This window comes from Nannospalax galili, unplaced genomic scaffold (assembly GCF_000622305.1).
Source record: "Nannospalax galili isolate Female #2095 unplaced genomic scaffold, S.galili_v1.0 scaffold610, whole genome shotgun sequence".
NCBI lineage: Eukaryota > Metazoa > Chordata > Mammalia > Rodentia > Spalacidae > Nannospalax > Nannospalax galili.
The window spans coordinates 350,717-377,911 of NW_008329141.1; the positions used below are offsets into that span (position 1 = coordinate 350,717).

Here is a 27,195-nt window from a genome sequence, read left to right on the forward strand (position 1 = left end):
ATCCAGAACTTTCAACTTGTGAGGATTTAGGTTTAGAAAACCAAGCATTATCTATTACATTCAATTAATGTTATTTTGAGTACTATTGGAATTTATAGTATTATTTTTACTTCTTTTGCTAATTTGTGTTTCATAAATATATAGAAGCTACAAGAAACTTATTTTTTGTTTTGTGGTATAAAGAATACATAAGTAAATAAAAATAAATAATTTAAGCAATAATTGAAAATCCACAAGAACTTTCTCAGTAAGGAGTCTCTTTTTGTTATTCTAGCTTGAGACACACCACCTAGGGAAATATCAAAACTTTCTCTGAGTGGTACAGGGCTTCTGTTAGAGGACTTTGAGAGAGGCTGCCCACAGGAATTAATTTTGTCAAGAGACACCATGGGAATGCTTCATTCACACCATGAAAGTGGCCTGTATCTTTCCTTTGCATGGCTTTAGTAATGGGGACAATTAAGAGATTTATGGGGATAGAAAGAAGCAAAAGGCCAAATCAGAAGTTGAACCCCATGAAAAACCAGTTATGATGAAATTGAAAAAGGGGGGAAGAAAAGGATCTTTGTGTTTATTCCAGTTGTCTTGTGAAATTTGGCCTGACTTCCCAAGACTCACATTTCATTTGTGTTTCATAAATATATAGAAGCTACAAGAAACTTATTTTTGTTTTGTGGTATAAATAATACATAAGTAAATAAAAATAAATAATTTAAGCAATAATTGAAAATCCACAAGAACTTTCTCGGTAAGGAGTCTCTTTGTGCTATTCTAGCTTGAGACACACCACCTGGGGAAATAGCAAAACTTGCTCTGAGTGGCTATTCCAGGCTGGGCCTCTCTGAGCTGGACTTTACTGTTGATTGTTTTTTAGGGTTCTAAATACTGTGTCCTGCAGTTCTGCCCTGATAGCCACAGTCCCCAGCCCTTGTCTGAGGCTATGCACTCTCCCGATAGAAGGAACTGTCCTTCACATCCATGTCTCCAGAGGGGCAACATGATTTCCCATGATTCCCCTAGCTGTACATGACTGCCTTTTCCAGAGAGTTAGCCACTTGGAAAGGCCTTTGAGGAGGACACACTCTCCCCACCTCACCTGATTGTAGAAGGCTATGGGGATTCCAATGGTAAACTTCATGGGGACGACAGCAAGCCCCCTCTTCTTCCAGAAGTTCTTTTTGTTAAATTCCTCTGCAGCCTGTTTCCTTGCATAGAATGATGACTTCTCCAGACATTCTTTCCAGCATCTTCGCAAGGGTTCTGGATTAAATGTCTGCTTATGAGCTGTTTTGCTAGTTCTCTTATACATGTTTATTTCTTTAACCTGAAAGGTGAGAAAATACATGCATTTTTTTTGTTATATGCCTGATACGGAGAATTTTTTTTTCTAAAAAATTTCAACTTTTCAATGGACATAAACATGCAAGTGTACATGTGTAAAAATGCCAATAATAGTAAAAACAATGGAAACTACTGTTGTATGATTCATGTGCTCCAGGTTCTAGATTAAGGATCTCGGTGAACTTTACAGTAACCCTGAGAAACACAGTGGTGGTTTCAAAGAGAATGTCTCCCATAAGCTTCAGGTAGTTGGACATTTTGTCTCCAGTTGGTGGTGCTGTTTTGCGAAGTTTGAGGAGGTGTGGCTATGTCGTTAGAAGCATGTCACTGGGGGCGGGCTTTAAGAGTTCTTTGGCCTTGCTGGATCTCTAGTTGCTGTTTCCTGTGCATGCTTGAAGATGTGAGTGCTCCCCTTTCTCCTCTGGCCACCTCCTGCCTCCATGTCTCCCCACCCTGTCTCCCTGCCATGACAGTCTCTAATCCCTCTGGAACCTCAAGCAAAATAAACTCTTCTGTCTGTAAGCTGCTTTGGTTAGTGTTTTTATCACAGCATCAGAAAAGGTAACTAATACGGAAGTTACTTAGTACAAGCAGTATCTACTATTATTGGCACTGCCACCAGTTTGTTGGTAAGACAATGATCTCCTGATCAAAATCTTAATTACTCCTAATTATTCTTGTGTTATCTCTTTAAGTCTTATACATGTGAGGCAAGTGCTGTACCATTGAACTAGCTCCAACTCTCTTCAAAGTCTTAAACTACGACAAAGTGTTTGCACAGAAGGCTGCAAGCATCTACTTTATTTCTGTTCTGATGTAGTTTCATACTGATTCTGGATTGACTTTGTGATTGCTTTGGCGAATGGGACCATACATAGTAATGTGGACAGAAACTTGAAAACTGCTTGTGGATTAGGGCATGTCATCTGCTTGCTGCTCTTCAGAACTCTGTGACCATTGCCATGAGAATGAATGTGGGCTAGTCTACTGGAGGATGAGAGACTCTGGAGCAGACTTCTCAGCTGAGGCATGGCCAGATAAACCAGTTAGACACCCACCAGACATGGCAGTGAAGCCGTCTTGGACCATAAAGCTCCAGATGAGCTGGCTCAGATCAGAAGAGCCCTACCCAATGATCCACATAATCATAAGGAATAATATTGTTGCTTGAAGTCGCTAGGTTGTGTGGTTGACTTATTACAATAGAAAAAGCTAATATAACAGACAGTGTATTTTATTTCCTTCAAACTATATATAGAGATTGACATAACACTATGTGTAGGCACTCAAGATAATTTTGAACCCATGTTGCAGTGTTTTACTAGCAGGATCTGATCACTTACCTCTTCAGGGAGTAGGTTACATTTAGCTGCCACAGCACTGATGTAAGCTTCTACTACCACCGTAGCCTGAGGGAAGCCAAATCCTCGGAAGGCCGTGTTAGATGGCAAATTTGTTTTGCAGGCCCTGCCCCGGCACCGGAAATTTGGAATATAATATGCATTTTCAGATTTCAGCACAATAAACTCCATCACCTGAGTTAAAAACAAAATGAAACTTCACATCTGTCCAGTATTTAAAGTCACTTATTTGAATTTTATTTTTAATTTAAACCCTTTACAGAATGTATCAATCTTAAAGCAAATATCCATGCAGATAAAGTATAACACACATGCTCTCTGGAGAACGTATATTTCTTATTTACCAGCTCAGACTCATCAGGAGTGCACCCTCCATTGATGTAATACTCAACGTCAGCAGCCTTGATCTCCCCGTTGTTCATGAACCCGATCTGAAAAGTAGTAACAAGCAAGATCATTTCCTTAACAGTTTTTCTTTGTGGTCAAACTGTGCTGGGCACAAACAGATCTGATCACAGTTGTCAACCCAAGCTTAGCTTATGCACATGATTGGTTATGACAGTCGCCAGAGGAACATTAGGCTGAACAGGATCCAGAAAACTCTGTCTGGTTTTAGGCAATGTTCAAATATCCCTGTTAGGGGTATGGAATTCAGAAGTGGTCTTTGCTATTGATTGGTCACTTAGGTAGTTTGCTGAACTTCTTGCTTTCACTCACTTTGTATTTTCCCAGGAGAGGGTGGCGGCCAGCAGTTATCAGCATGTCATCACCACGCTCTAGGATAAACCGGATTGGGTGGCCAGTCCTATGGGAAATGATTCTGTTAAGCTACATTCTTCATGAAGTTGTAGAAACAGAATTAGGGGAAGGGGCTTGAGGTAATCAGCTCAGTGGTTTAACTTGTAGGTAGTGACACGACTTAGACAACATTTTAGAAGAAATGGCAGCATTAAAATAAAAAAATAAATTATTCCGATTTAGTCAAGTCTGAATATTTGCATTTTATGACTGTAATGATACAATATTAAATTATTTACTTTCATTTCATTTCATTATTAGAAAAGGAGTTTCATGATCATTTTGCAATTATATGTATAAATAGGTTTTATTATTATGTCACTTTTAGACAGTAAGAGAGGCATTAAATACTGCCAAAAGGGGGTTGTTGAGGCTGAAAGGTGGAGCCCTACTGCTGAAGACCTCTCTGTCGTAAAGTGGTCATTCAGGACTCTGATTTCTAGCCCCTGAAAACCTGCTACTCTCATTCTGGGCAGGCTTTTCTATTGCTAGAGAGTCCCAATGAGCTAAGGCATTCATGGTTTTTCTTTAAAAATGTATTTATTTATTTATTTTTATTTTCTGTGTATGAGTGTTATGTCTGCATGTTTTAAGTGTACCCGTGTTGTGCAATGCCCACAGAGGACAGAAGAGCGTGTCAGATCCCCTGGAAATGGAGTTATGGACAGTTGTTAGCTGCCATGTGGGTGCTGAGATTTGAACCTAGGTCTTCTACAAGAACAACCCGTGTTCTTAACTGCGAAGCCATCTCTCCAGCCCCTATTATTGGTCTTTTTGAGACTGGGACTCCCTATAGCCACAGCTGGCCTGGATTCACTGTGGAGACAGGCTGGCCTCAAACTCACAGAGATCCATCTGCCTCTGCCTCCTGAGTGCTGGGATTAAAGGCATGTGTCACCATGCCTGGCTGGTTTATTATTGATCTTTTATGTGCATGAGTGTTTCGCCTGCATGTTGCCTGCAGTGCCCTCAGATCCCAGAAGAGGCCATCAGATCCTCTGTGACTGGTGATACAAATGGTTGTGAGCCACCATGTGGGTGCTGGGAACTGAACCCAGCTTCCTCTTGCAGGAGCAGCAAGTACTCTTAACTCCTGAGCCATCTCTCCAGTCCTATACTCTTACTTTTTAAACTTCAGTAAACTACCATTTTGTATATTAATAACCAAAAACAGTGAGCGCTAATGCTCTTCACCACTGAGCCATGGCTGCACCTGCATCTGGATTCTAACTGGAGAGGGGTGCAGGCTAAGGGAACATTGCCCATCAGTGGCCAGTAGTTTAGTTTATGACAAGCTATTGCAAGGCTGAGGTTCTGGCCAACTTTAGCTGAGTTGCAGGCTGAGATGAGAGGTGGGGTGTGGGGTTGGAAGGACTCATAGGCATCCCCACAAGTCACTTGAACCCTTACTTGTTGGCAGCCACAGCACTGACAGCTCCCAGCAGAGCGGGCTTGGTCACTTTGCCCCCAAATGCTCCTCCAGTTCTTCTCATATGACAGGCGATTCTACTCCTTGGGACCTTTAGTGCTGCAGCCACGTACTCCTGCAAGAGAAAGGCCACCCCTGAAGCCACGTAAGTACAGTCCCATAGTTTACCCTCTCAACCATGTGCTTCCCTGATGCCAGTGGAGCTCACTAGTCCAATCAATACTTCTTTTCATGGTGTTGTGTAACCATTATCATAATCTATTTTAGAATATTTTCAGCATCTCCAAAGAAACCTTGATCCGTTAAGCAATCATTCCTTAATTACTGCTAAATTCTCCACACTAGGCAGCCTATTTTCTGTCTCTACAGATTTGCCTCTTCTGGAAATTCACACAAAGAAACTATATAATATGTGGTCTTTTGCAACTGGCTTCTCCATTGTTTTTTATGGCTAACTAGAGCTTGCTTTTTTTTTAGTCGTCAGTTTATTAGACATTGGATTCTTCCCACTTTGGACTCTTTCTTGTAAGTAACACTGTTATGAACATTTGTGTATAAGACTTGTGCTGGTCAGAGTTTGTCAACTTGACATAAACTAGAGACACCTGGGAAGAGAGAACCTCAGTTGAGGAATTTCCACCATTGACTTGGCTGTGGCCATGACTGTGAGGTATTTTCTTGATTGCTAATTGGTGGAGGAGGGCCATGCGGTAGGCAGTGCCATGTCTGGGCAGGTGGGCCTGGGCTTTATCAGAAAAGTAACTGAGCAAGCCAAGGGGAACAAACTGGTAGGCAGCATTTCTTCATCATTTGTGCTTTAGTTCTTGCCTTCAGGTTTCTGCTTAAGCTCCTGCTTGACTTCTCTCAAAGATGGACTGTGCCTTAAAAGTATAAGATGAAATAAACCCTTTCTTTCCCCAAGTTCCTTTTGGTAAGTGTTTTATCACAGCAATAGAAAGCAAACTAGAACGAGACTTCACATTAAAAAAAATTTTTTTTTTTTGAGACAGGGTCTCCCTGTAGCCCCAGCTGTCTTGGAACTCACTATCTAGACCAGGCTGGCCTTGATCTCAAGAGATCCACCTGCCTCTGCTTCCTGAGTGCTGGGTTTAAAGGCACGTGCCTTTATGGTCCAGAGCTAAAGCTCTCCTGCTATAAGGGACCTCAGAAGTGACTTTATCGCCTCCTGCCATTTACAGAAAGGGATGTCGATGCCAGGCAACTTGCAAGAGCTCACATAGCACATAGCTGCTTGGGGGTAAAGCTTGTATTTCCCCACCCCTCCTCTGTCCACCTCAAAACTTGCAACACCCAAAATGGACACATCCCTGCTCAGAGTCAATGACGTCAGGCTTCCATTTTGTCTTGATTGGCAGCTGGTAGCTTCCTCCTCTCATGGGGGCACCTCTTCTGGACCTCAACACATTGGTTCATCTGTGCTCTGCTAGATAACCCTTGGCTTTCTGCCTCAGCAGTGTTCACCACCACTCTTTCCCCAGTAGAATTTGAAAGGATCCCCTTGTACCTGGCTCTATTCTAAGGTCAATGACTCCATTTTGAAAAAAAGGAAACCAGGGGCTGAGAGATGGCTCAGTGGTTAAGAACACTGGCTGCTCTTGCAGAGGACCTGGGTTCAATTCCCAGCACCCACATAGTGGCTAACAGCAGTCTGTAACTCCAGTGCTAGAGAATCCAACACCCTCTTCTGACCTCTGTGGGCATCACATTGACATTTGTTACCTGCACATGGGTTGGAAACTGTGTTCCCAGGTGTAACACCATTTCTTTGTCTTCTGCTTTGGGGATAGCCAGAATAGTTTGTGTTTCCATGTAAAAATGCTCCTGACCTTCCACATGGACCTCACCTGCAAAGCATACACACAGGTCAATGTTTGGACATAGGCCCCCTTGCTGGAGCTCTGGGGGTGTTCTGTTTGTGGAGGTGAGTTGTGTTAGCTTGTGGAGCTGGACTTCATATCATTTGTTTAAAACACAATGTATATAATGAATTTAATCTAAAATTAAACATATACATATTTCTTTTACTTTTGTTTTTATTTTTATTTTATTTTTAAAATTTTATTTATTATTTTTATTTTATGTGTTTGAGTGTATTGCTTGCATGTATATAAGTGCACCCATGTTGTGCAATATCCACAAAAGCCAGAAGATGATTCCCTCGGAACTGGAGTTACTCAATCTTATCTGAGCCCATTTGGCTGAGGGGTCCTGGGTAATCTACTCTGTCTCTCTTGGCCTCAGTTTTCTCATCTGTGTAGTGAGGTGATTAGACCTGCGATGTGCTGAACTTGAGATCATAGACTACTTTGGCTACATATCCAGGCTCAGCCATCAATATGCTTGGGGAATTTGGCCAAGTTGTTAAGCCCAGTGTTCTCAGCTGTAAAAATAGGTGAACTAATAATATATACCTGAAGTAGGTGATATTGACAATCAAGGAGACACAGAAGGGCAAAGTAACTTGTTGATGAATATAAAATTTAGAATGGCGAGATGAGGTAGTCATCTATCCTTAAAAAACCTTACTTTTTTTTTGTCTTTTTGAGACAGGGTCTCCCTGTAGCCCCAGCTGTCCTGGAACTCATTATGTAGACCAGGCTGGCCTTGAACTCACAGAAATCTGCCTGCCTCTGCCTCCCAAGTGCTGGGATTAAAGGTGTGCGCCACCACGCCCGGCCAAACCACCTTACTTTTAAGGAAATATATGAGTTTTCTGACTTTTTCAGCACATTTTTATAGTTTTTCAGACCACACTAAAAGCAGTATATGGTCTTGGTGTAAATATTAAAAAGGAGTGTTTTACTTTATGACTAACTGAAGACTCCTATGCTAAAATAAGCAAATTGCACTGACACATTCAAAAGTTTATTTAAAATTATTTCTTGGGACAATAGAACAGGAGTCCTGAAATGCTCATCTGAAGACTATAGATACAAAATATAGCATGTGCTCTCTCATATGCAGAATCCAAATTTAACAATACAGGCATACATGTATGCCTACACACACGTATGCACACATGCATACTCAAATAAACACAGAAAGCAAGCTATGTGGTGGAGGGAGGGGGCCAGCAACAGGGGAAGGAAGGATGGGGACGGTAGTGAGGGGCGAATATGCAAAGTACAATGATACATATGTCTGCAAACGTCCTTACAAAATCCATTATTTTGTAGACTAAAAATTAATTAAAAATCATTTCTTTCCTATTTAAAAAGCTCCCTCTCCCTAAAAGTTCACTTCCAGAATGTATATAATGAATTCAATCTAAAATTAAACATATACATATTTCTTTTGTTTTTATTTTTATTTTTAAAATTTTATTATTTTTATTTTATGTGTATGAGTGTATTGTTTGCATGTATATAAGTGCATCCATGTTGTACAATATCCACAGAAGCCAGAAGAGGATTCCCCCAGAACTGGAGTTATAGATGCCATGTGGGTGCTGGGAACTGAATCTGGGTCCTCTGCAAGAGCACTCAGTGCTCTTAACTGCTGAGCCATCTCTCCAGCTCATTTTTATCAGTCTTTTTTTTTTTTTTTTTTGGCCTTTTTGAGACAGGGTCTCCCTGTAGCCTCAGCTGACCTGGAGCTTGCTATGTAGACCAGACTGGCCTCGAGCTCACAGAGACCTGCCTGCCTCTGCCTCCCAAGTGCTGGGATTAAAGGCATGCACCACCACGCCCAGCATTTTTATTGTTTTTAATAAGAGTTTTATTTCTGTATACATGATGAGGGGTGGGAGTGGGGGTACTCACAGAAAAAAAAAAAAACCCTCAAGAAGTGTTCAGGCCTAAAGGTTTAGGTGCCATTTTAATAAAGGGAAGAAATTTTTTTGGAGAAGTGACAAAATAAATGGAAACTCTTCAGAGCTTCTAGATGTGGTAAAATGCAGGAGATAAACAGATGGGTGGGACCAGCAGTGAAAAAGGGTTATTTTAGTGAGGCTTGCTGTGCACACCTCCCAGTGCCAGCCCTGGGCTGCTGAGAGTCTAGAGCGCCTCTTGCTTGGCTTTTCCTGGTGTGGGGCGGGGGGAAGGAAAGCCTAGGGCAGAGGGAAATTTACAGCCTTCTTTTAGATAGAGGAAAGGCAGCTTTCCGTGGCTCTTATTACACAGCTGCCTTCATCTCAAAATAATCTTTATTCTAGAATAGCACATTTTAAGCATTTTATTTATTTTTTATTACATTTATTTGTGTGTGTGTGTGTGTGTGTGTGTGTGTGTGTTTTCTTGAAGGATTTCTGGGTGCTAGAAATATTCTATATTCTGGTGCAGTCAGTACTTTCATAGCTTTATACATATGTAAAATTCTTCAAGCTGTAAACATATTGTGCATTTAGAATTGCTATTTAACAATCACATTAGGAGAGACTTTCAGTTTTTCTCAAGTCAGATGAGCCTTCATCTTCAGAAGCTTTCTCTTTCTGGCTCAACACGGTGACACTTACCTTCAATGATTTGATCCACATTTTCAAAGGCATGCTCTACGTTTCCTTGCTCAATTTTTCTCTCATCAGAAAGAAAAGAATTGTGTGCTAGGGCTTGCTGCAGTGAGAAAACAAACAAACAAACCAAAATAATATAATTTTTTGTTGATTTTAATAAGCTATTTGTCCCCATTGGAATTCTAGGCTTCTAATCTATCAGCTCTTCATACACTATGACAACTGGGGACTATGAGGGTGAAGAGTTAGAAGAGCTCAACTCAAAGAATTGTGCTACTGGTGACTTTATCTAATGTTGTTCAAGGCTCTGGGGAGGATCTGAGGGGAATGCAAGGGAATATAAACCCAGCCTCACCTCTAGATTGCTACGTGATAACTCTGGGGCAAGATGGGCACATGATGTAGTAAAGAGATGTCAAGAAGAAAGCAGGTAGGGCCTAGGATGTTCAGATATTGCCCAGTGACTATTTGAATTGGATCCTGAATCGTTTTGTCAAAAGTGTGTCATGTAATAAGTGAGGGACCAAAGTGAGGATGAGATAAGGCTGGCTGGGGGTGGGTTTTCTATGAAGAAACAGTGGATGATGATGGTGGATAATGAATTTGGAAGGTGGACTGGGCTAGTCTATGAAAGGCCTTGATTTCATGCTAAGGAGTTTGGATCGTGCCTAAGAGAACACTGCTGAATAGAAAAGGTAACCTGATGAACTTCATGGCTTAGACAAGTTCATGTCATAGATAGATGGGTTGAAAAGGAAGAGGGGAGCCTCTGTAAGTGGTTATTCTAACAGCAAGATATCAAGGATGGGGCTGGAGAGTGGGGAAAATGAGAAGGCAAAGAAAGAGAGGAACAGGCTTAAGGGATGCTTAAAGGATAATGGCTAAAGATAAACCTGGAAACTGCTAGGAGGTACAGGAGAGAATCAGAGGATGCTCAAGGCTGCATCCTCCTTACACCTCCAACTGTCCATCTATCTTTCCATGCCTCTGTCATCTAACACACACTTATTGAGCACTCGCTATGTGATTAGCAACTTTGGTAGGCACCAGCGATATAAAGAAAATACAACATACCTTGCCCTCATTAATAACAGCAAAACCAAGACTGATCGTTAATATCCATTGACTACACTCCCTGATGCACGTGCTATTATCAACATTTTACTTGAATTCCCTTGTTTAATTTTCCCAATGACCTTTTTGTGTAGATGCTTAAAGTTTACCATTTTATACATGAAGGGATTGAGGTTTGAGAGATTTAAACAACTTGCCAAAGCCTTCATTGCTGTTCAGAGGCTGTTAAAGGCAGAGCCACATAGTGAATCCAAGTGGTCTGTTTCCAGAGCTTATGTGTAAGCATCAATTGGTCAGGGAGACAGAGGACCCACTAGTTGTAACACAGCAATGTTACATCTTCCATGAGTTGCACAGTGCTCTAAACTTTTCCACTTAATACTTGTGCATGGGAGGTCATTAGGACATTTCTCTGGTGTTGCCTTTCTTAGTTCAGGCTTTGGTCAGAGGCCACAGAAGTAGTGGGTGCAGGGTGTTTCATTTATTCTGATACTTGTCAAAGTGCTAGTGAGAAGAGGAAAGTCTCAGTGTCCTTACTTGAGGTGCAGATTGCTGGAGTCTATACTCTAAATTGATAGTAACACTGGCTAAAGTATAGATGAAGCATGAATTATTTTATTCCATGACTACTGGGTTGAATTCTGTCCAATATACACCACCCTAGTCATTTTAGAAGATGAAAAGTGTTCTACCTCTATTGTGATAATCTTTGGCTCTATGTCTTCATAAGCAATCTTCACTTGTTTGGCTGCGGCTTTTGCATGAGCATAGGTATCCGCAGCCACGGTGCAGATGATCTGACCCACGCAAATTACCTGCAGAAAAGCCATATGTTGTTAAGTAGTTAAAACATAGAATCAGGGACTGGGGATGTAGCTCAGTTGGTAGAGTGCTTGCCTAGCATACATGAAGCATCTGGGTTCAAGTCCCATTATCCCATAAACTGAGTGTGGTGGTGCACATGGCTACATGGAGAGTTCGAGGCTAGTCTGGAATATACGACACTTTGTCTCAAACGCAAAAACAAAACATAGAAAAATTCCCAAAGGAATTACTGTTCTCACATTCTTACATTACCTACTGATATTTTTGTTACTAAAAGGAAAGCCATTTTCTACCTATGGAAATATATTTAAAATAGTGGCTTGAGTGGGGCTTGGGGGTAGGGCACAAAAATTGGACACTCTGGAATTCTGTTTCCTTTCAGTGTCTTTATACTTAGTATTCTTTCTGTGACTTTCCCAACTATTTAGAAAACTTCTTTGAGAGGACTTACAACTTCTTATCAGACTCTCATGAAATTCTGTTTCCTTTCAATGTCTTTGTACTCTGTATTGTTTCTGTGACTTTCCCAACTATTTAGAAAACTTCTTTGAGAGGACTTACAACTTCTTATCAGACTCTCATGAAATTCTGTTTCCTTTCAATGTCTTTGTACTCTGTATTGTTTCTGTGACTTTCCCAACTATTTAGAAAACTTCTTTGAGAGGACTTACAACTTCTTATCAGACTCTCATGAAATTCTGTTTCCTTTCAATGTCTTTGTACTCTGTATTGTTTCTGTGACTTTCCCAACTATTTAGAAAACTTCTTTGAGAGGACTTACAACTTCTTATCAGACTCTCAAGGGGATTCAAGATTTAATAGGGAAGTGGAGAATTACTGAGGCAGAGTTATTGATTTCTAGTAAATCTTTGTGATGTGTACATGAATCTATGGAAGCTATAACCATAACCAACAATGATTTTGGCATATCTACCAGAGTATTAGAATAACAATCCATACATGTCACGAACCTCATTATGTGCATATAAAATCTCTCCACTGTGGTTATTATCTCCTGGAACATCCTCAGCTGTAATCACATCAACCACACCTGGACATGCCAGGGCTTCTGAAATATCAATTGATCTGGAAGGAAAAACATGAAGGCAGATATTAATTTGCAAGGGTAAGTGCACAGTAATGTATAAGTGACTCCTCAAATAAGGAAAAAAACTATGAGTGTCGTAACTAAATCATGAATAGTCTATTTTGAAAAATTATTAGTGTTAGCACGTATTCTAACTCTTGGTCACAGATTAATTTATAACTTAAAAAATGACTGATTCTTGGCTGGGTGTGATAGCACATACCTTTAATCTTAGCCTTTAGGAGGCAGAGGCAGAAGGATCTCTGTGAGTTTGAGGCAGCTTGGGCTATACAGTGGGTTCCAGGCCATCCAGGGCTACATGGTGATACTGACTCAAACAAACAGAGAAACAAACAAAGAAACAAAAAAAAAGACAGATTCTCATTCAGAAGAGAAGAGTATTCTAAATTGACTTAAATACATAGTAAGCTTTCAATTTGGAAATGAAATAGGAATGCATTTCAGTAACAGGTGGAATCACTGTAGATTTCCTTACAAGATCTTTGCATGAGCTCTGGTACTGGTTACTACAGCAAGGAAGAGTTCTTGGTCAATGGGAGGCATGTCATCAACAAATACAGCTTCTCCTGTGGCATGTTTAATGGCCGACTGGTGCATGACTGGGTGTCCAACTGGATCTTGTTGGGGTTGTTTGGGATCCACACACTGTTAATAAACAGGAAAGATATTTTATACCAAATCTGAAAATTGGATCTGATATCTTTGGTTCACTCACAAGTGAAAATTTAGCTCTTGACAATCGGACAACTCACCCACATCTATGAATCAAGGTTAATAAATATCCCTTGAGTACTCTGGTTGCATTATCTCTCCCTCACAAAGAAGGCATTGTGTGTGTCCTCAGAGATTCTAGTCAGAGCACACACAAACACACATTAAAATAATGTGGTCTACCTTAGACATAAAGAATAATTTATACAACTGATAAAGGGCAACAAAAATATATAATGGAAGATTCCAGGTGATTATAGCAAAGCAAGGAAGGCTTTGTGAAGGCATTTAACACCAAGTCAGACTCTAAAGGAGGTCAGACATTGGTAAAGCAGAGGAAGTTTTAGGTGACAAACCTGAAAGTAATAAAGAGAGACTCAGACTCTAATTCCTGTGTAGCCTTGAGTCAAGCAGCAGGCTGTGTATATGTGGCCATAGGTAACAGTTAGTTTTTACAGATTCTATCTTTACTCATAATAAAGTTATTGAAAAGAGAGAAGTGCATGGATGACATATATTTAAATGCACAGACAGATTAAAATATAAAAAGCCCGACCCACTAACCTGGAACATCTGAATTCCTTGGGGTGTTTGTATGGGGAAGTCATCCAGAGCACTCACGAAATTTTCTGGGATATCAGGAAACTTCTGAGGATCCTGAAAAGATTACTTTGCATTTAATTTTACAACTTACACTACTAACTTGAGAAACTAGGTGTAGAAATAGAACTAAGAATAGGGAAATGGCTAAGTCAATTATGTTGTATATATTATATATTATGTTCATATACAAAATTCAATAATTGTGAAAAACGAATTTGTAGAAGTATATTTATGGCACTGAAAAATATAGTTCATGGACTGTAAGTGAGTGAAAAAGATGCATTGCAAACATTTATGTGCAGGATGATTTCAATTTTGCAAAAAGTATAAATATAGAAATATATGAAACATGTAAAATACACTTACATAAATGTAAAAATGCATAATGTTTATATCCTAAAACGGTAATAGTGGTTATGGTAGGATTATTACAATATGGTCTATTTTTGAAATTTTGTTTTTATAGGTACAGCATATATCTGTAATGCATAAGAGAATGTAAGGGCTGGAGCTTTAACTTGATGGTAGCATGTTTGACCAGCCTGTGCAAGGTTCATTCCCCAGTATCAGCCCCCCAACACTACATAATAATACATAACACATAAAATGAAAACATGAAGTTGGTGTAGATATATCTAATTAGATATTTACATACTGAATATGTTACATAACATATAATAGAATGTAACAAAAATACCACTGATATAATGCTGATGAAAAGGACTGATTGAACCAATACAACAAAGTTCTCAGCCATAAAAGAAACACAAGGGTAGGGGCTGGAGAGATGACTCAGTGGTTAAGAGCACTGGCTGCTCTTGCAGAGGACCTGGGTTCGATTCCCAGCACCCACATGAGTCTTATAGCTGTATGTAACTTCAGTTCCAGGGAATCTGATGCTCTCTTCTGGTCTCTGTAGTATTGCACACATGGATGCACTTACATACATGCAGGCAAAACATTCATACACATAAAAATGAATAAAAATTAAAGGAAAGAAGAAAAAAGGAACAAGATGGTAGTCGTTTTCTGCTATATTTGGGTCAGCTGATGGCTTTGATAAGTTTAAATCAAAGTGGCACCTATAGGCATTGGGGTGTATTCTAGGACACACCTATGGACATAATTTCTTATTTTTGAGAATTTCATACATGTGTTGGCAGGAGATGTTCCTCATGCACAGATTCATGCTCAGGCTCTCAGCACCAGGGACCCAGAGAAGTCATTTACCATTTTGTTCAGCCCTCGCCGCACTTTGAGGTAGAATTTGAAGAGTAGGCTGATGATGAGGGTCCTCCGAAATTCCACCATGCCACCCTCAGCTGCTGGTGGAATGCGGATCTCCTCCAGAACCCATCTGCATGCCTCACTCAGCATTTGGTCATCCCACTGCCTGGCAGGAAAGAAGATGAGGTGAGCGTTTCACAGAAGAGTGGGTGCTGTAGTTTGTCCTCTCTGAAACTCATGTTGAAATTTGATTCTCTGTGCTGCAGTTAGGAGGTGGTGCCTTTAAGAGGCAATCTACGGTTTAGAGCTATAGAGGCTATAGAGCAAGGTTACCTTTTTTGTTCTCTGTCTTCTGTAAATGCCTTTCCACTTTTTACCCCGTAGCAGCAAGCAAGGCTTGCCAGAACTACACCTTGGGCTTCCAGCCTCTAGGACCATGGAGTGAAATAAAACTCTCTTTTGTAAATTTCTCAGTCTCAAGTAGTTTGTTATAGTAACAGAATGTGTGTTAGGACAGGCAGACAGACACTCCTAGGGCAAGGAAAGATGGGTGCCACTGTAGTTAGTTACCTTCGAAGTTTAAGTAAAATTTCCTCAAGATACGTCATTAGCTTTTTTTCTTTTCCCATTTGTTATTATTTTGAGATGGATTTTATGTAGTCTAGATTGGCCTCAAACTCCTGATCTTCCTTTCTGTATCTCCTGAGTGCTAGGATTGTAAGTGTGTTCCACCAGACCTAACTTTCTTAGCTTTCTTTAGCGCCTGATGTGATGGCTGCCAAGTATTTCTTACTGAGTCTTTATTGTTCTTTTAGTTTCATGAATTGAGAGTGTGGATGTACTTCAAATAGTTTAGACTGAAAAACCCAAAAGCTTACTAAATCAAAGCTTTCTGAGATCTGGGGTTTTCTGTATCCTCAATTAGACTGGAGCCTGGCACACATATCACAGTGAATAAAAATATGATAATGCCTGAAACAGCTGCAGAATACTTCACAAATGGAAATTTCTACATAATTATTTTGGAAATGTGGATTTAATTTAGTAGTTGAGAAAAACACACATTAAATTCCAGTTAATTATAATGAGAGTAATGGATAAATAAAAATTATTATAAAATCAGCAGTTGGAAGAATTTTTTAAAACTTCCAGCTGGATGTGGTGGTGCACACCTTTAATCCTAGGACTCAGGAGGCAGAGGCAGGCATATCTCTATGGGTTCAAGGCCAGCCTGGTCTATGTAGTGAGGGCTATACAGTGAGACCCTGTTTCAAAAACAGACAAGCACCACTTCCTAGATGCTAGACATTAAGAATTCCAGAAGGAAGGCTGTTTGACGTTTTTGAACATTTCATCTTCCTATGTGGCTTAAGAACTTTTCAGATTTCTTTATCTTTAGGACTCGATATCAGAGCTAATTGCTTATTTTACAAGTTAATTACTTAATATTTACTCGAATCATGTAATTTGTACGTCTTATTATATAAACTTGCAATAGAAGACTCTGTACCTTGAAGATATATATATATATATGATGTGTATCTTAGAAAATTTCCACAAGTACGATTTTATTAAAAAAATTAAAGCACAGCTGATTATGGCTGGGTGAGGAAGAGCTGATCTTCTTTAAGGAAGTGACTCTAGATAGGCTGACTAGACCCTAGTGGATGACCGTGTACTGAAGGATGTCAGGGGACACTAACTTAATTCAACAGGTCTTAACATAAGTGACAGAATGCATGAAATCCAATGGGGGCTATGGGAGAGTGCTGACAGGGAAGGGTGTATAAAGATGATTAAGATGTTGTATATGAGATACACAAAAACTCAATAAAAATAATAATGAAGAGTCGATTTCTATATTAAAAAATTAAACAAGAAAGGCCTGTGTACTATGCCTGTATGCGCCATGACCCACCTCCCGATGAGCCGCTTGCATGTTTGGCTTGCAGAGACAACAGTGGGGCCAACGTGTCCGTAGAACATTTGAAGATCTTTGATTGTGTTCGTGCCTTCTTCAAATTTCACACTCATGCCAGCATTGACAATGGCAAAGGCATTTTCCTGACGTTGTGCCATCCGAAGCCCTGACACAAAGTGCCACTAGAGATAAGAAGACATTTGGAACAGTTGGTGCATGTCACACAGCAACAACTCTGATGGTTTTGTGTGTGGTGTATGTGTCTGCAGGTGTTTGTGTGCATGCATGTGAAGGTGGAGGCCAGAGGTTGACATCGAATGTCTTCTTTGATTGTTCTTTACCTTATTTTATTTTAGACCCGGTCTCCCTTTGGACCTGGAGTTCACCAACTGGCTAGGGTGACTACCCAGTGAGCTTCAAGGATCCACCTGTCTCCCTTACCCCAACCCAGAGATGGGATTACAGACAGACCACCACACTTGACTTTTTAAAATATTTTATATATTTATTATTTTTATTTTATATGTATGCATGTATTGCCTGCATGTAGGTAAGTGCACCTGTGTCATGCAATGAATGTTTGAGGAGGACAGAAGAGGCTGTCGGGTCCCCTGGAACTGGGGTTACGGACAGTTGTTAGCTGCCATGTGGGTGCTGGGATTCAAACCTGAGTCTTCTGCAAGAAGATGCTGAGCCATCTCTCCAGCCTGACATTTTTTTCTTTTAAGTGTGTGTGCTGGAGACTGAACTCAGATCCTCATATGTGCATGGCAAGCACTTTACTCACTGATACATCTCCCCAGCCCCTCTGATCATTATTTGTAACAGAGATCCTGTGAATGGTTCATCACATAGACACTGTTGGTGATGGTAGCTTACGTCAGTATTGTTCCATATGCTTCATGTGTAGTAATGTTTAATCCTCAGCAACTCTGCACATTTCCAACTATGAGGGAACATGTTACCAACTTGTACAAGGTCACAGACAACTGGGGTTCAGAGTCTACTTAAGCTCTAGGCTCTGTCTTTTCGTTTCACTGTACTATTACCTGTGGTCATGTGGAAGTAACTGAATCTGTTTGGGTCTTAATTTACTTTAGAAAGACACTGAGTTGGACCAGATGTGTGAGGGCTGCTGAGAGGGACGAAGGGAAGATCGGGAGATGATGTGCTTCTCAGACCAATTACCACAACCACAGCTTTACTGGTATCTGTTTTGATTCTGCTTTCTGTATAAGTTTTATTTGAATGAAATCCCTTCGTTAAAGGAAAAAGCTGAATGCCACTGGAACACATGACTTTCAAAGTTCCATCTAGGTCTACACCTGCCATTCTAGGTGGACTCTCATCACTGGCTTGGGATACTAGAGTCCTAAAGTGCTGGCATCTTGGGGTAGAGGGCAGAGTCATTTGTATCACCTGAGCCCTATCCAGCATCAAGCGTGTTTGCTATGGAAGGCTCTAGTGATAAAAGCAGCTTTGGTGACACGTGGATCATCGAGCTGTGTTTTTCGGTGGGGCCCTTTCTCTCTCTCTCCATTCTTGCCACCACCACACTCACAACTGTCTCCCACCTGAATTATGGCACAGGCCACCTGAATTATGGCACAGGCCTCCTAACTGATCTTTTAATCTTGGGTCTCCTCCCAATCAATCCATCTGGCCTGTCTGCTGGATCTGCTGTTCTTTCAACACCTAAGTTTTACTGTGCTTTAAGCTTTCAAAGATGGGCATCTGCTAAATACCCCAAGTTCCCTCTGCACTTGGTGCCGCGTGTCGGGGTCCAGCCACCCTCCCAGCCTCACGTCCCCTGGTTGGTTTGGTCTGCCCTCCCATCCCTTCACAGTTCTCCTGCCTGGAATGGTGGGGCACCCCTCTCTCCACAGATCCAAAGGCTATTACAGTCTATGCTGGACCCCACTGGCTGTTGCCCTTCCTCTTCACACAGCTCTGCTACCCTGGCTCTTCCAGCTCTGAGCTCCTCCAGTTCTTTGTCCACTTATTTCCTGTCTTCACTGACTTTTGTTTCCTATTCCATGACTTTCCCACTAGACTTAGAGAGCTTGGAGAAAAGAACGCTGTTTCAACGTTCATAGTGTCCCCAGGTTTAGTACTGTGCTACTGTAGAGTGGTAGGTGCCCAGTCCATAAATGATTTCATGTAAGCTACCTACTTCATAAATACTGGTTGGTTGCTAAGTACCTTTACGATAAACTTTATAATAAAAAACTCAGGTCAGAAATTTCCTGTAGCTGATATTGATTATAAGTTTACACACTCTGGTCTAAAATGCATGTATACCCGAAACTAAATATTCCACTCACACAGAAGGTTCCCTTTTTGCAAGGCCAGTCTATCTTTAAGCAAGAGGTAGGGCCATAGTACTTTAAGGGGCCCAATGGAAATGTTTATTTTTAATTTCTTTTGAAAAATCAAAAGAAAGAAATGAATATAATAATGCAATCAGGATTACATTCATCTTTATCTGAACACATTCAGGTTAGATTTTTATTTTATCCTATTTTATTGTCATAAAGACCAAAGTGCCTAGGTTTCTCAAAAGTCATAATGTGGTGGAGTTGGAGAGATGGCTTAGTATTTAAGAGCACTGTTTGCTCTTGAAGAAGACCAGGTTTGGTTTCCAGCACCCACATGGAGGCTCACAACTGTCTGTAACTCCAGTTCCAGGGGATCCGATGCCATCTTTGGGCCCCTGTAGGCACCAGGCATACATGGATGTATTTCACATATATAAATGAAGACAAAATACTCAAACACATAAAATAAAAATAAACTAATTTTTTTAAAGTCATAATGTGGCCCTGATATAGAAGTTCATCAAATGGCTGTGTGGGAATTTTCCTCTCACCAGGAGCGGACCAAACACTCCTGTTTGCAAACTCTACTGTTTGCAGTAGGGAGGGCTGTTCTTCCTGAAAGCACAGGGCAAGCGTGGGGCTAGTGGTAGGCCAGGGAGCCTCACCTGAGTGGAATAAGGAATGGAAATGGACAGCACAACCTCTTCTGGTCTCAGGTTGGCCTCGGGGGAGCCCTCAAGGAAAGGGCCATTTAAAGGAATCTGCCGAGTTCCTTCTGTTGGAGAAAAAGATCTGGATTAGCACTCTTTGTCAAACTGGAGACTATGATGTAACAAGCACCTGTTCTGAAGTGTCTGGTGGACTGAGCTGCTGTGGGCTGAGAGCCAGAACAGAGTGAGAGTCCTAGCTCCTGACAGAGGTGGGGTGGGAGGGTGTGAGGGAGGTGGGAGGTGCCATAGGGGGTGGGGGTGGGGGTGGGGCTGCCTAAGGCAGAAATTTTGGTTCCTAGGATGGAACCAGATGAGCTGAAATGTCTTTTTGGGTTATTTTAGCCCATTAAATGCCAGTCACAAACACCAGCCTTAAAGACCTTTCTAGTTATTTGGCAGCAACATGCTACAATGCTCACATTTCACAAATGGAAAAAGAGATCCAGGGAGGTTAAATGATCTTTCCAAAGTACCATGGGTGTGTGTGTGTGTGTGTGTGTGTGTGCACGTGTATAATTTATCTTTTCTTCTTTGGATATGTATGTGTTCATGTATGTTGGTGTGCATGTACGTGCAAGTGTGCATATGTGTGTGTATATGTGTGTTTGTGTATATGTGTGTGTGTGTGTGTGTATGCATATGGAGGCCAGATGTCAATTTCAGGTGTTGTTCCTCAGGGGTTACCCACCTTGTTTTTGTGTGACAAGGCCTCTTGGCCCAGAACCCATCGATTAGGCGAGGCTGACTGGTTATTGAACTAGAGATCCACCTGTCTTCACCTCTCTAGCTCTGGGATTACAAGCATGCCATCATGGGTGCTGGGGATTGAACTTCTATGGAAATCACTTCATGGACTGTGCTACCACCCCAGCCCTATCTTCTCTTTGATTCCAATGATAAGTATATGTATTTTTTCTTAGACAGTTTACCATACTCATTTGAGTTACAGTTTTAAAAACTGTAATTTTAACCAAAGAGAATCATCAGTAGAATGGTCGTTTTTATTTTCCTAAGTTGAAATGGTTGTTCCTCCACAAAGTTCAAACTGTCTTTGATTGAGAAACGGTAAATATGCCCCACAGATTTGATTTAGTTTAAAATTAAAATTATGGTTAGGCATGGTGGTATATGTGTTTAGTCCCAACACTTGGGAGGCAGAAGCAGACAGATCTTAGTGAGATAGAGGCCAGCCTGGTCTACATATCAAGTTCCAGGCCAACTGGGACTACAGAGAGATACTGTCTCAACAAAACAGAACAAAAGAAAAAAAAAATTGCTGCAAGGAAAGTTGCTTTCTTTTTGAAACTGTGGGAAGAATGTTACCAAAATCTTTTAAAGCTACGGAGAGCACTTGTGTTAATTCTTTTCTTTTTTTGTATTTATTTACTTTGTGTTTGTGTGTGTATGTGTGAATGCCATGGCACACAAGTGGAGGTCAGAGGATAACTTGTGTGAGTCAGTTTTCTTTTTCTATGATGTGGGTCACAGGGACTGAACTCAGGTCATATCAGGCTTGACCACAGGTCACTTTACCACTGAACAATCTTGCTGGCCCTAGTTCTATTCCTGAACTTTGATATTAAATTTGGGCTGCTTATAAATGGGTCAAATATTTAAGAAAAATTGTCAGGGACAGTAAGTCTGATCTATGAGACACAGAACACCTGGAAAACAGGAGCAGTGACCACAGTGTCTTCCTAATATAAATGTAGCTCAGGAGGCTGAGTAAGGTGTTCTTGGGTCCCTAGTTCATCATTTACAGCAGGAGCCATGTGACAGCAATAGGTACTAAATAAAATGCCCAAAGCCTGGCCTCTTACCTTTAGATATCACATTGATGGTAGCGTTTCCTGCTGCTAAAATGGGATTTAGGTCAGAAAAATTAGGTTGGCTTACCACATGTCCTCCCAAAGTCTAAATAAAAAAAGATATTTAAAAAGCTTTGTTAATTGACAGATAAGGAATTATGTACACAAAGATCTTGTGTAAGTTTTTTCTTTTAACTGAATGACAAACCATTTAATAGCATAGAATGAACAGGAGACAGCCAGAAAAATCAGGGGAAAACCAGTTGACTGAACTCATTAGAATCAGCATAAGTTCTACAATCCAGCATAGACTATGAAGGGCAGGAAAATCAGCGTTTGGTTAATGGCTGATGTAGACAAAGGAAGACAGCAACAGATTTCAGTTACCATTTATAGAGCAATAGTGACAATTTAGAGCCATTCTCCAAAGATTATGTAAGGGAGTAAAGAGGATTATGATGAAATATGGTGAGCTTCAGTTTATGAAATATGAATTTTGGGCTAGAGATATGGCTCAGCAGTTAAAGAGCACTGGTTTCTCTTGCAGAAGACCTGGGTTCAAGTCCCAGCATCCACATGGCAGCTAACAACCATCCATAAACTCCAGTTCCGGGGGAGCTGATGCCCTCTTCTGACCTCCACAGGCACTGCATAACACAGGTGCCCCACCTACATGCAGGCAATATACTCATATACATAAAATAAAGATAATAAATAAATATTAAAAAAAGAAATATGAGTTTTTACTACTATGGAGAGAGTAAACCAAAATAACTCTAAAATTCCATTCTTGAAAACTATAATTCCAAGTTACCCATAATATTGAAAAATATACATAAATTAAAATGATTCTGAGTTATGGAAATCACATAAAAATAAAACTCAGGAAGAAGTTGACATGGATGACAAGAATGCAATGGCAAGATGAAAAAAAATCACCAAACAGAATCACCCACTATAGTACCACTGGTTTTGTTTTGTACTTTGGGGGGATATGTGTATGCTGGTTAGCTTTTGTCAACATGACATGAACTAGAGTCATCTGGGCAGAGGTAACCTCAAAATAAGTATTTCCCAGATCAGATTGGCCTGTGGTCAGGACTGTGAGGTCTTTTCTTAATTGCTAGTTGATACAGGAAGGCCCAGTGGATGTCATTCCTAGGCAGGTAGGCCTGAAATGTGTAAAAAGGTAGCTGTTGGGCTGGAGAGATGGCTCACTGGTTAAGAGCACTGGCTGTTCTTATAGAACACATGGGTTCAAATTCCAGCACCCACATGGTAGCTAACAACTATCCATAACTCCAGTTCTAAGGGATTCGATGCCTTTTTCTGCCCTCCATGGGCATTGCATGACATAGATGCACTTGCATGACATGGGTATACTTGTATACATGCATGCAATACATACATACACATAAAGTAAAAATAAAGCCAAAAAATTATTTTTAAAATATGTAGCTGAGCAAGCCAGGGGAAGCAAGCCAGTAAGCAGCATTCCTCCATGGTCTCCACTTCAGTTTCTGTCTCCAGGTTCCTCACTCGAGGTCCTGAACTAACTTCCCTCAGTGATGGATTGTGACCTAGGAATGTAAGGTGAAACAAACCATTTCTTCCCCTAAGTTGTTTTTGGGATGGGAATTTGGTGAGTGATGTCAGCAGGCTAGGGTATAAAAAGAGAGGGTATGGCCTAAGGGAAGAAAGGGTGTCCCACAAAACGGGGCAGGTGGAGAGCCTACAGCCTGAGAATGCACTGCAGACCCCCAGGACGTGGTGCATTTGCATTCAGCACTGCTGTGGTTTGCTGAGAAACCTAATGCTTGTCTGTGGCTTTAAGCCTCTAGTAAAGGTTGCTTAGCATAGGCTTGAACAGGGATCTTCAGGGGGCTTCTGAGGACAGGCTGACTGAGAGGAGCAAGGTCATTCAGAGAATGGACATGAAATGCAGGTGAGAACATGTGCAAGCTTTGTGGATCAAGGAGACCCCACCACATCCTGCTGACCTACCCATCATGCATGGAATGGGGGGAGTGGCTTGAGTTCATTACTATGATATCCCGAACAATAGGGAAACCCCAGTGAGATACCTGGGGAAATCCAAGGATGTATCCATGGGATACATATGTCAGAAATGGACATCAGTGCAAAGGTCTAAGACAACCAATCAGAATAGTATTTGGGAAGGTGAGATTTGTTGGCTACACCTTGGACAAGGCATGTTTCACAGATGGTTAGAGCTGGATGGGACCTCAGAGACAGTCCCATTTGGTTGGTCCTTAATTTCCAAACTTAAGCTACAGACGCTTAAAGAGTTCAAGTGACTTCTCTAGGGTCCTATCATTCACAGGTGACTGGGATAAGAATTGGGGCATCTTCTGACTCTAGGATCATTGTTCAGTTATAGTATGTCCCTCACTTTACACACACACACACACACACACACACACACACACACACACTCATGTTGTAGAGACTTGCTCAGCATTGGCTTAAGAGTCTTCTTCAGAGTATTTGTTAAGATGAACAGAACTGAAAGTCAGTTTGTAACTCTGTCTTATTTGATAGAGCAATAGGGAACATACAGCCATATTCCTAATCTGGGGTCCTGCAAGTGTCCTCAGATGCTTCAGGAGGGCATGATAGGTCTTGGTCTTCTCCTTTGGTTGATCCGAAACAATAAAATATAAGGCATCGTTCAACTGCGCCAGGCTGTATCCTGCCCCTATTGTCACCTCTGAAAATAAGAGAATACAAGTTTACAGTGAGCTTTAACATGATAAGGGTATATGGAAACAGGCTTTTAAATATATCTCCTCTTTCCCTATTTGTTAAGAATGATAGCAACCAATGATAACTAAAGACATTTCTGACAATTTGCTTTATTCTTGTGATAGTTGATACTAATGGTCAATTTGATTAGATGGAGAAGTACCTTGAAGATTAGTAAAGCACACCTCTGGGTGTCTGTGAGGGAATTTCTATGGAAGATTAAGTAATGCGAAGACCTGCCCTCAGTGTAGGTAGTACTGTCCCATAATCGGATCCAGATGGAATGAAAGGGAAAGGAGGGTGTGATGGTTGACATCAACTTGACAGGATCTGGAATTACTTAGGAGACAACCCTCTGGGCACACCTGTGGGAATTATTTATGTTAGGTTAGCCTCTGGGCATGCTTGTGATGGATTATTTAAATTGGGTTCACTGAGGTAAGAAGACCCACCCTAACTGTGGGTGGTACCATTCCCTGGGATAGGGGCTTGGATTGCCGATACTGCACAGCAGCTTTCTCTGCTCTCTGCTTCCTGACTATGGACATAATGTGGCCAGCTGCCTCAAGCTTCTGCTCTCATGACTTCCCTGCCATGATGGATTGTACCCTGAAAATGTGATCCAAAATAAACCTTCCTCCCTTAGTCTGCTCCTTGTCAGGTATTTTGTCACAGCAAGTAGCTAATAAAAAAGGAAAGTCAACTAGTGCAGGTGTTCTTTCTTTGTCTGCTCCCTGGGTGCCATCATGTGAGCTCCTCTACTTAACAGTGCTCATCCTGTCACGTTGGAATGAACTGTGAACCACTGAAATCATGAACCAAAATAAATGTTTCTTCCTGAATATTTATTCCCCTTGGAAATATTTTGTCACAGTGGTGAAAAACTGACTAACACAATTCTAAACATTAGGTACCAAATCCTTTTTCTCACTCAAAGATATGCTTGTCATAGATTTTTTAAAAATATTTTATTATTTTTATTTTATGTGTATGAGTGTATTGCCTGCATGTAGGTAAGTGCACCTGTATTGTGCAATGTCCGTGGGGGTCAGTAGAGGGCATCAGATTCCCCAGAAACTGGAATCATGGACAGTTGTTAGCCACCATGTGGCTGCAGGGAATCGAACCCAGGTCCTCTGCAAGAGCAGCCAGTGTGCTTAACCACTGAGCCAACTCTCCAGCCCCCTTGTTATAGATTTTTAACACATATCAACCACAGATCTCTGAAATCCAATACTTCATTTGCTTTCCCTGAATAAATGGATCAAATAAGGAAATTCTAACCTTTGTTTTTTTGAGACAAGTTTTTGCTACATAGCCCAGGCTGGCCTCAGACTAGTGGTCCTTCTGCTTCAGTCTCTTGGGTACTAGATTATAATGCATGCTGCATTTGGACTTATACAACTTTTGTGACCATCACTGAACTTGAGTGAGAATTGAGTTGTAAAATTTCCTTTATCCCTTTCCTCTCTTCCTCAGTCATCTCTTCCTGTTGCTCTTGTATCAAAGGAGAGCAGGAGCAGCACTTGCCTGTCCCTTGGGTCAGATTCACTTGCAGGTGTGCTAACAGGGCATGATTCTGTACTGATGTTGTCTGTCTCAGGCATTCTCAACAGGGCCAGCATTACCTGCAAGGGAGTGACTAAAAATCTCAGCATGTGTAGTGCACCAATGTACTTACTGTACATAAAAAGCTATACATTTATCCGTAGTAGTAAAATGTCATGGAGGGATGATTAAGGAAAGGGGGGTTACTGTTCCTTAGAGGGATGGCAATAAAGAAAAGTTGGAGCAGCAGATCTGGGTCTGCAGGCTCAGTCTCCCTGTGTCTACATCTCCACCTGGATAGTCTCCATTATGCTATCTCTTCCTATCCATTGGTATAGACTTTCCAATAGGTTAAAATAATGAATGGCTTAAGACTGGTAGGTTAGAGGGAACAGTAAGAAATCATCTACTTGTTTATGTTTACTGCTAGTGTTTTTAGCCATTGAAGTATAGTATTTTTAGCTCCTATAGTCTTTTATCTTTTCAAATGCTTAGTTTGAATAGCAGGTGGTGGGATGTTTCAGATAGCCATAGTTGTACATTATATGGAAAAATAAGACTGAGGATCTACTCCTGACTTGGGAAGCTGGGGAAGTTACTGGATCTTCCATAGGACAATGGAGACTCCAAGGCTGTGAGCTATGTTTCTATCCCAGGGCTGTCATGAAGATGAAAGAGGTAAGACTCATGAAATTACTCAGTAACTTGTGAAAAGAATGAAAGAAAAATATGGTAGTTGTTCATAGATGCATTTCAAATCTTGTGCCCAAGATTATGTTGTGGGGTGTGTGTGTGTGTGTGTGTGTGTGTGTGTGTGTGTGTGTATGTGTGTGTGTATGGATATAGTATGAGCCTCAAAGAAAATCTGTGAATCAGGGAGTAAGGTACAGCAAGAAATTTTCCTATTGGTTAGCGTATGTCTTCAGGTTTCATTGCTCAGTCTTTCCATACTTGACTGAACTATTTGGCATCTCACTGTTATGGCTCAAATGATAATGTACCACTAAGTAACACAGTTGAGCAAGTCAGTTTGAAGATACTGATAAAGAACACAGAGTAGGAGCCCAGTAAGTTGCTTTGAATGAATAAATCAAGTCAGATATTCTGTGAAGTGTTATTGATTACAAGTAGCTCCCCAGTCCAGTCAAGAGTTATACCTTCTTTGAAAACGAGATG

At 40.9% G+C, this 27,195-nt stretch overlaps 1 protein-coding gene across 2 annotated transcripts in view; it reads right to left on the minus strand.

The window, feature by feature from the left end:
* The window catches only part of LOC103734373 (aldehyde oxidase 4), an 80,162-nt gene that overhangs the window by 26,489 nt on the left and 26,478 nt on the right, over nucleotides 1–27,195 (minus strand). Inside the window, exons 11-26 of one of the 2 annotated variants that reach the window (XM_008833301.1) lie at nucleotides 24,285–24,436; nucleotides 21,718–21,811; nucleotides 19,853–19,962; nucleotides 16,867–17,051; nucleotides 14,952–15,114; nucleotides 13,683–13,775; nucleotides 12,883–13,052; nucleotides 12,271–12,385; nucleotides 11,167–11,289; nucleotides 9,404–9,500; nucleotides 6,670–6,794; nucleotides 4,911–5,044; nucleotides 3,420–3,507; nucleotides 3,047–3,133; nucleotides 2,685–2,876; nucleotides 1,097–1,324 (exon numbers count right to left, since the gene is read on the minus strand). In XM_008833301.1, the coding sequence (XP_008831523.1) occupies nucleotides 1,097–1,324; nucleotides 2,685–2,876; nucleotides 3,047–3,133; nucleotides 3,420–3,507; nucleotides 4,911–5,044; nucleotides 6,670–6,794; nucleotides 9,404–9,500; nucleotides 11,167–11,289; nucleotides 12,271–12,385; nucleotides 12,883–13,052; nucleotides 13,683–13,775; nucleotides 14,952–15,114; nucleotides 16,867–17,051; nucleotides 19,853–19,962; nucleotides 21,718–21,811; nucleotides 24,285–24,436 (2,156 nt within the window). Of the gene's footprint in view, nucleotides 1–1,096; nucleotides 1,325–2,684; nucleotides 2,877–3,046; nucleotides 3,134–3,419; nucleotides 3,508–4,910; nucleotides 5,045–6,669; nucleotides 6,795–9,403; nucleotides 9,501–11,166; nucleotides 11,290–12,270; nucleotides 12,386–12,882; nucleotides 13,053–13,682; nucleotides 13,776–14,927; nucleotides 15,115–16,866; nucleotides 17,052–19,852; nucleotides 19,963–21,717; nucleotides 21,812–24,284; nucleotides 24,437–27,195 lie in introns of both variants that reach the window. The other variant, XM_008833292.1, reaches the window with a different exon arrangement.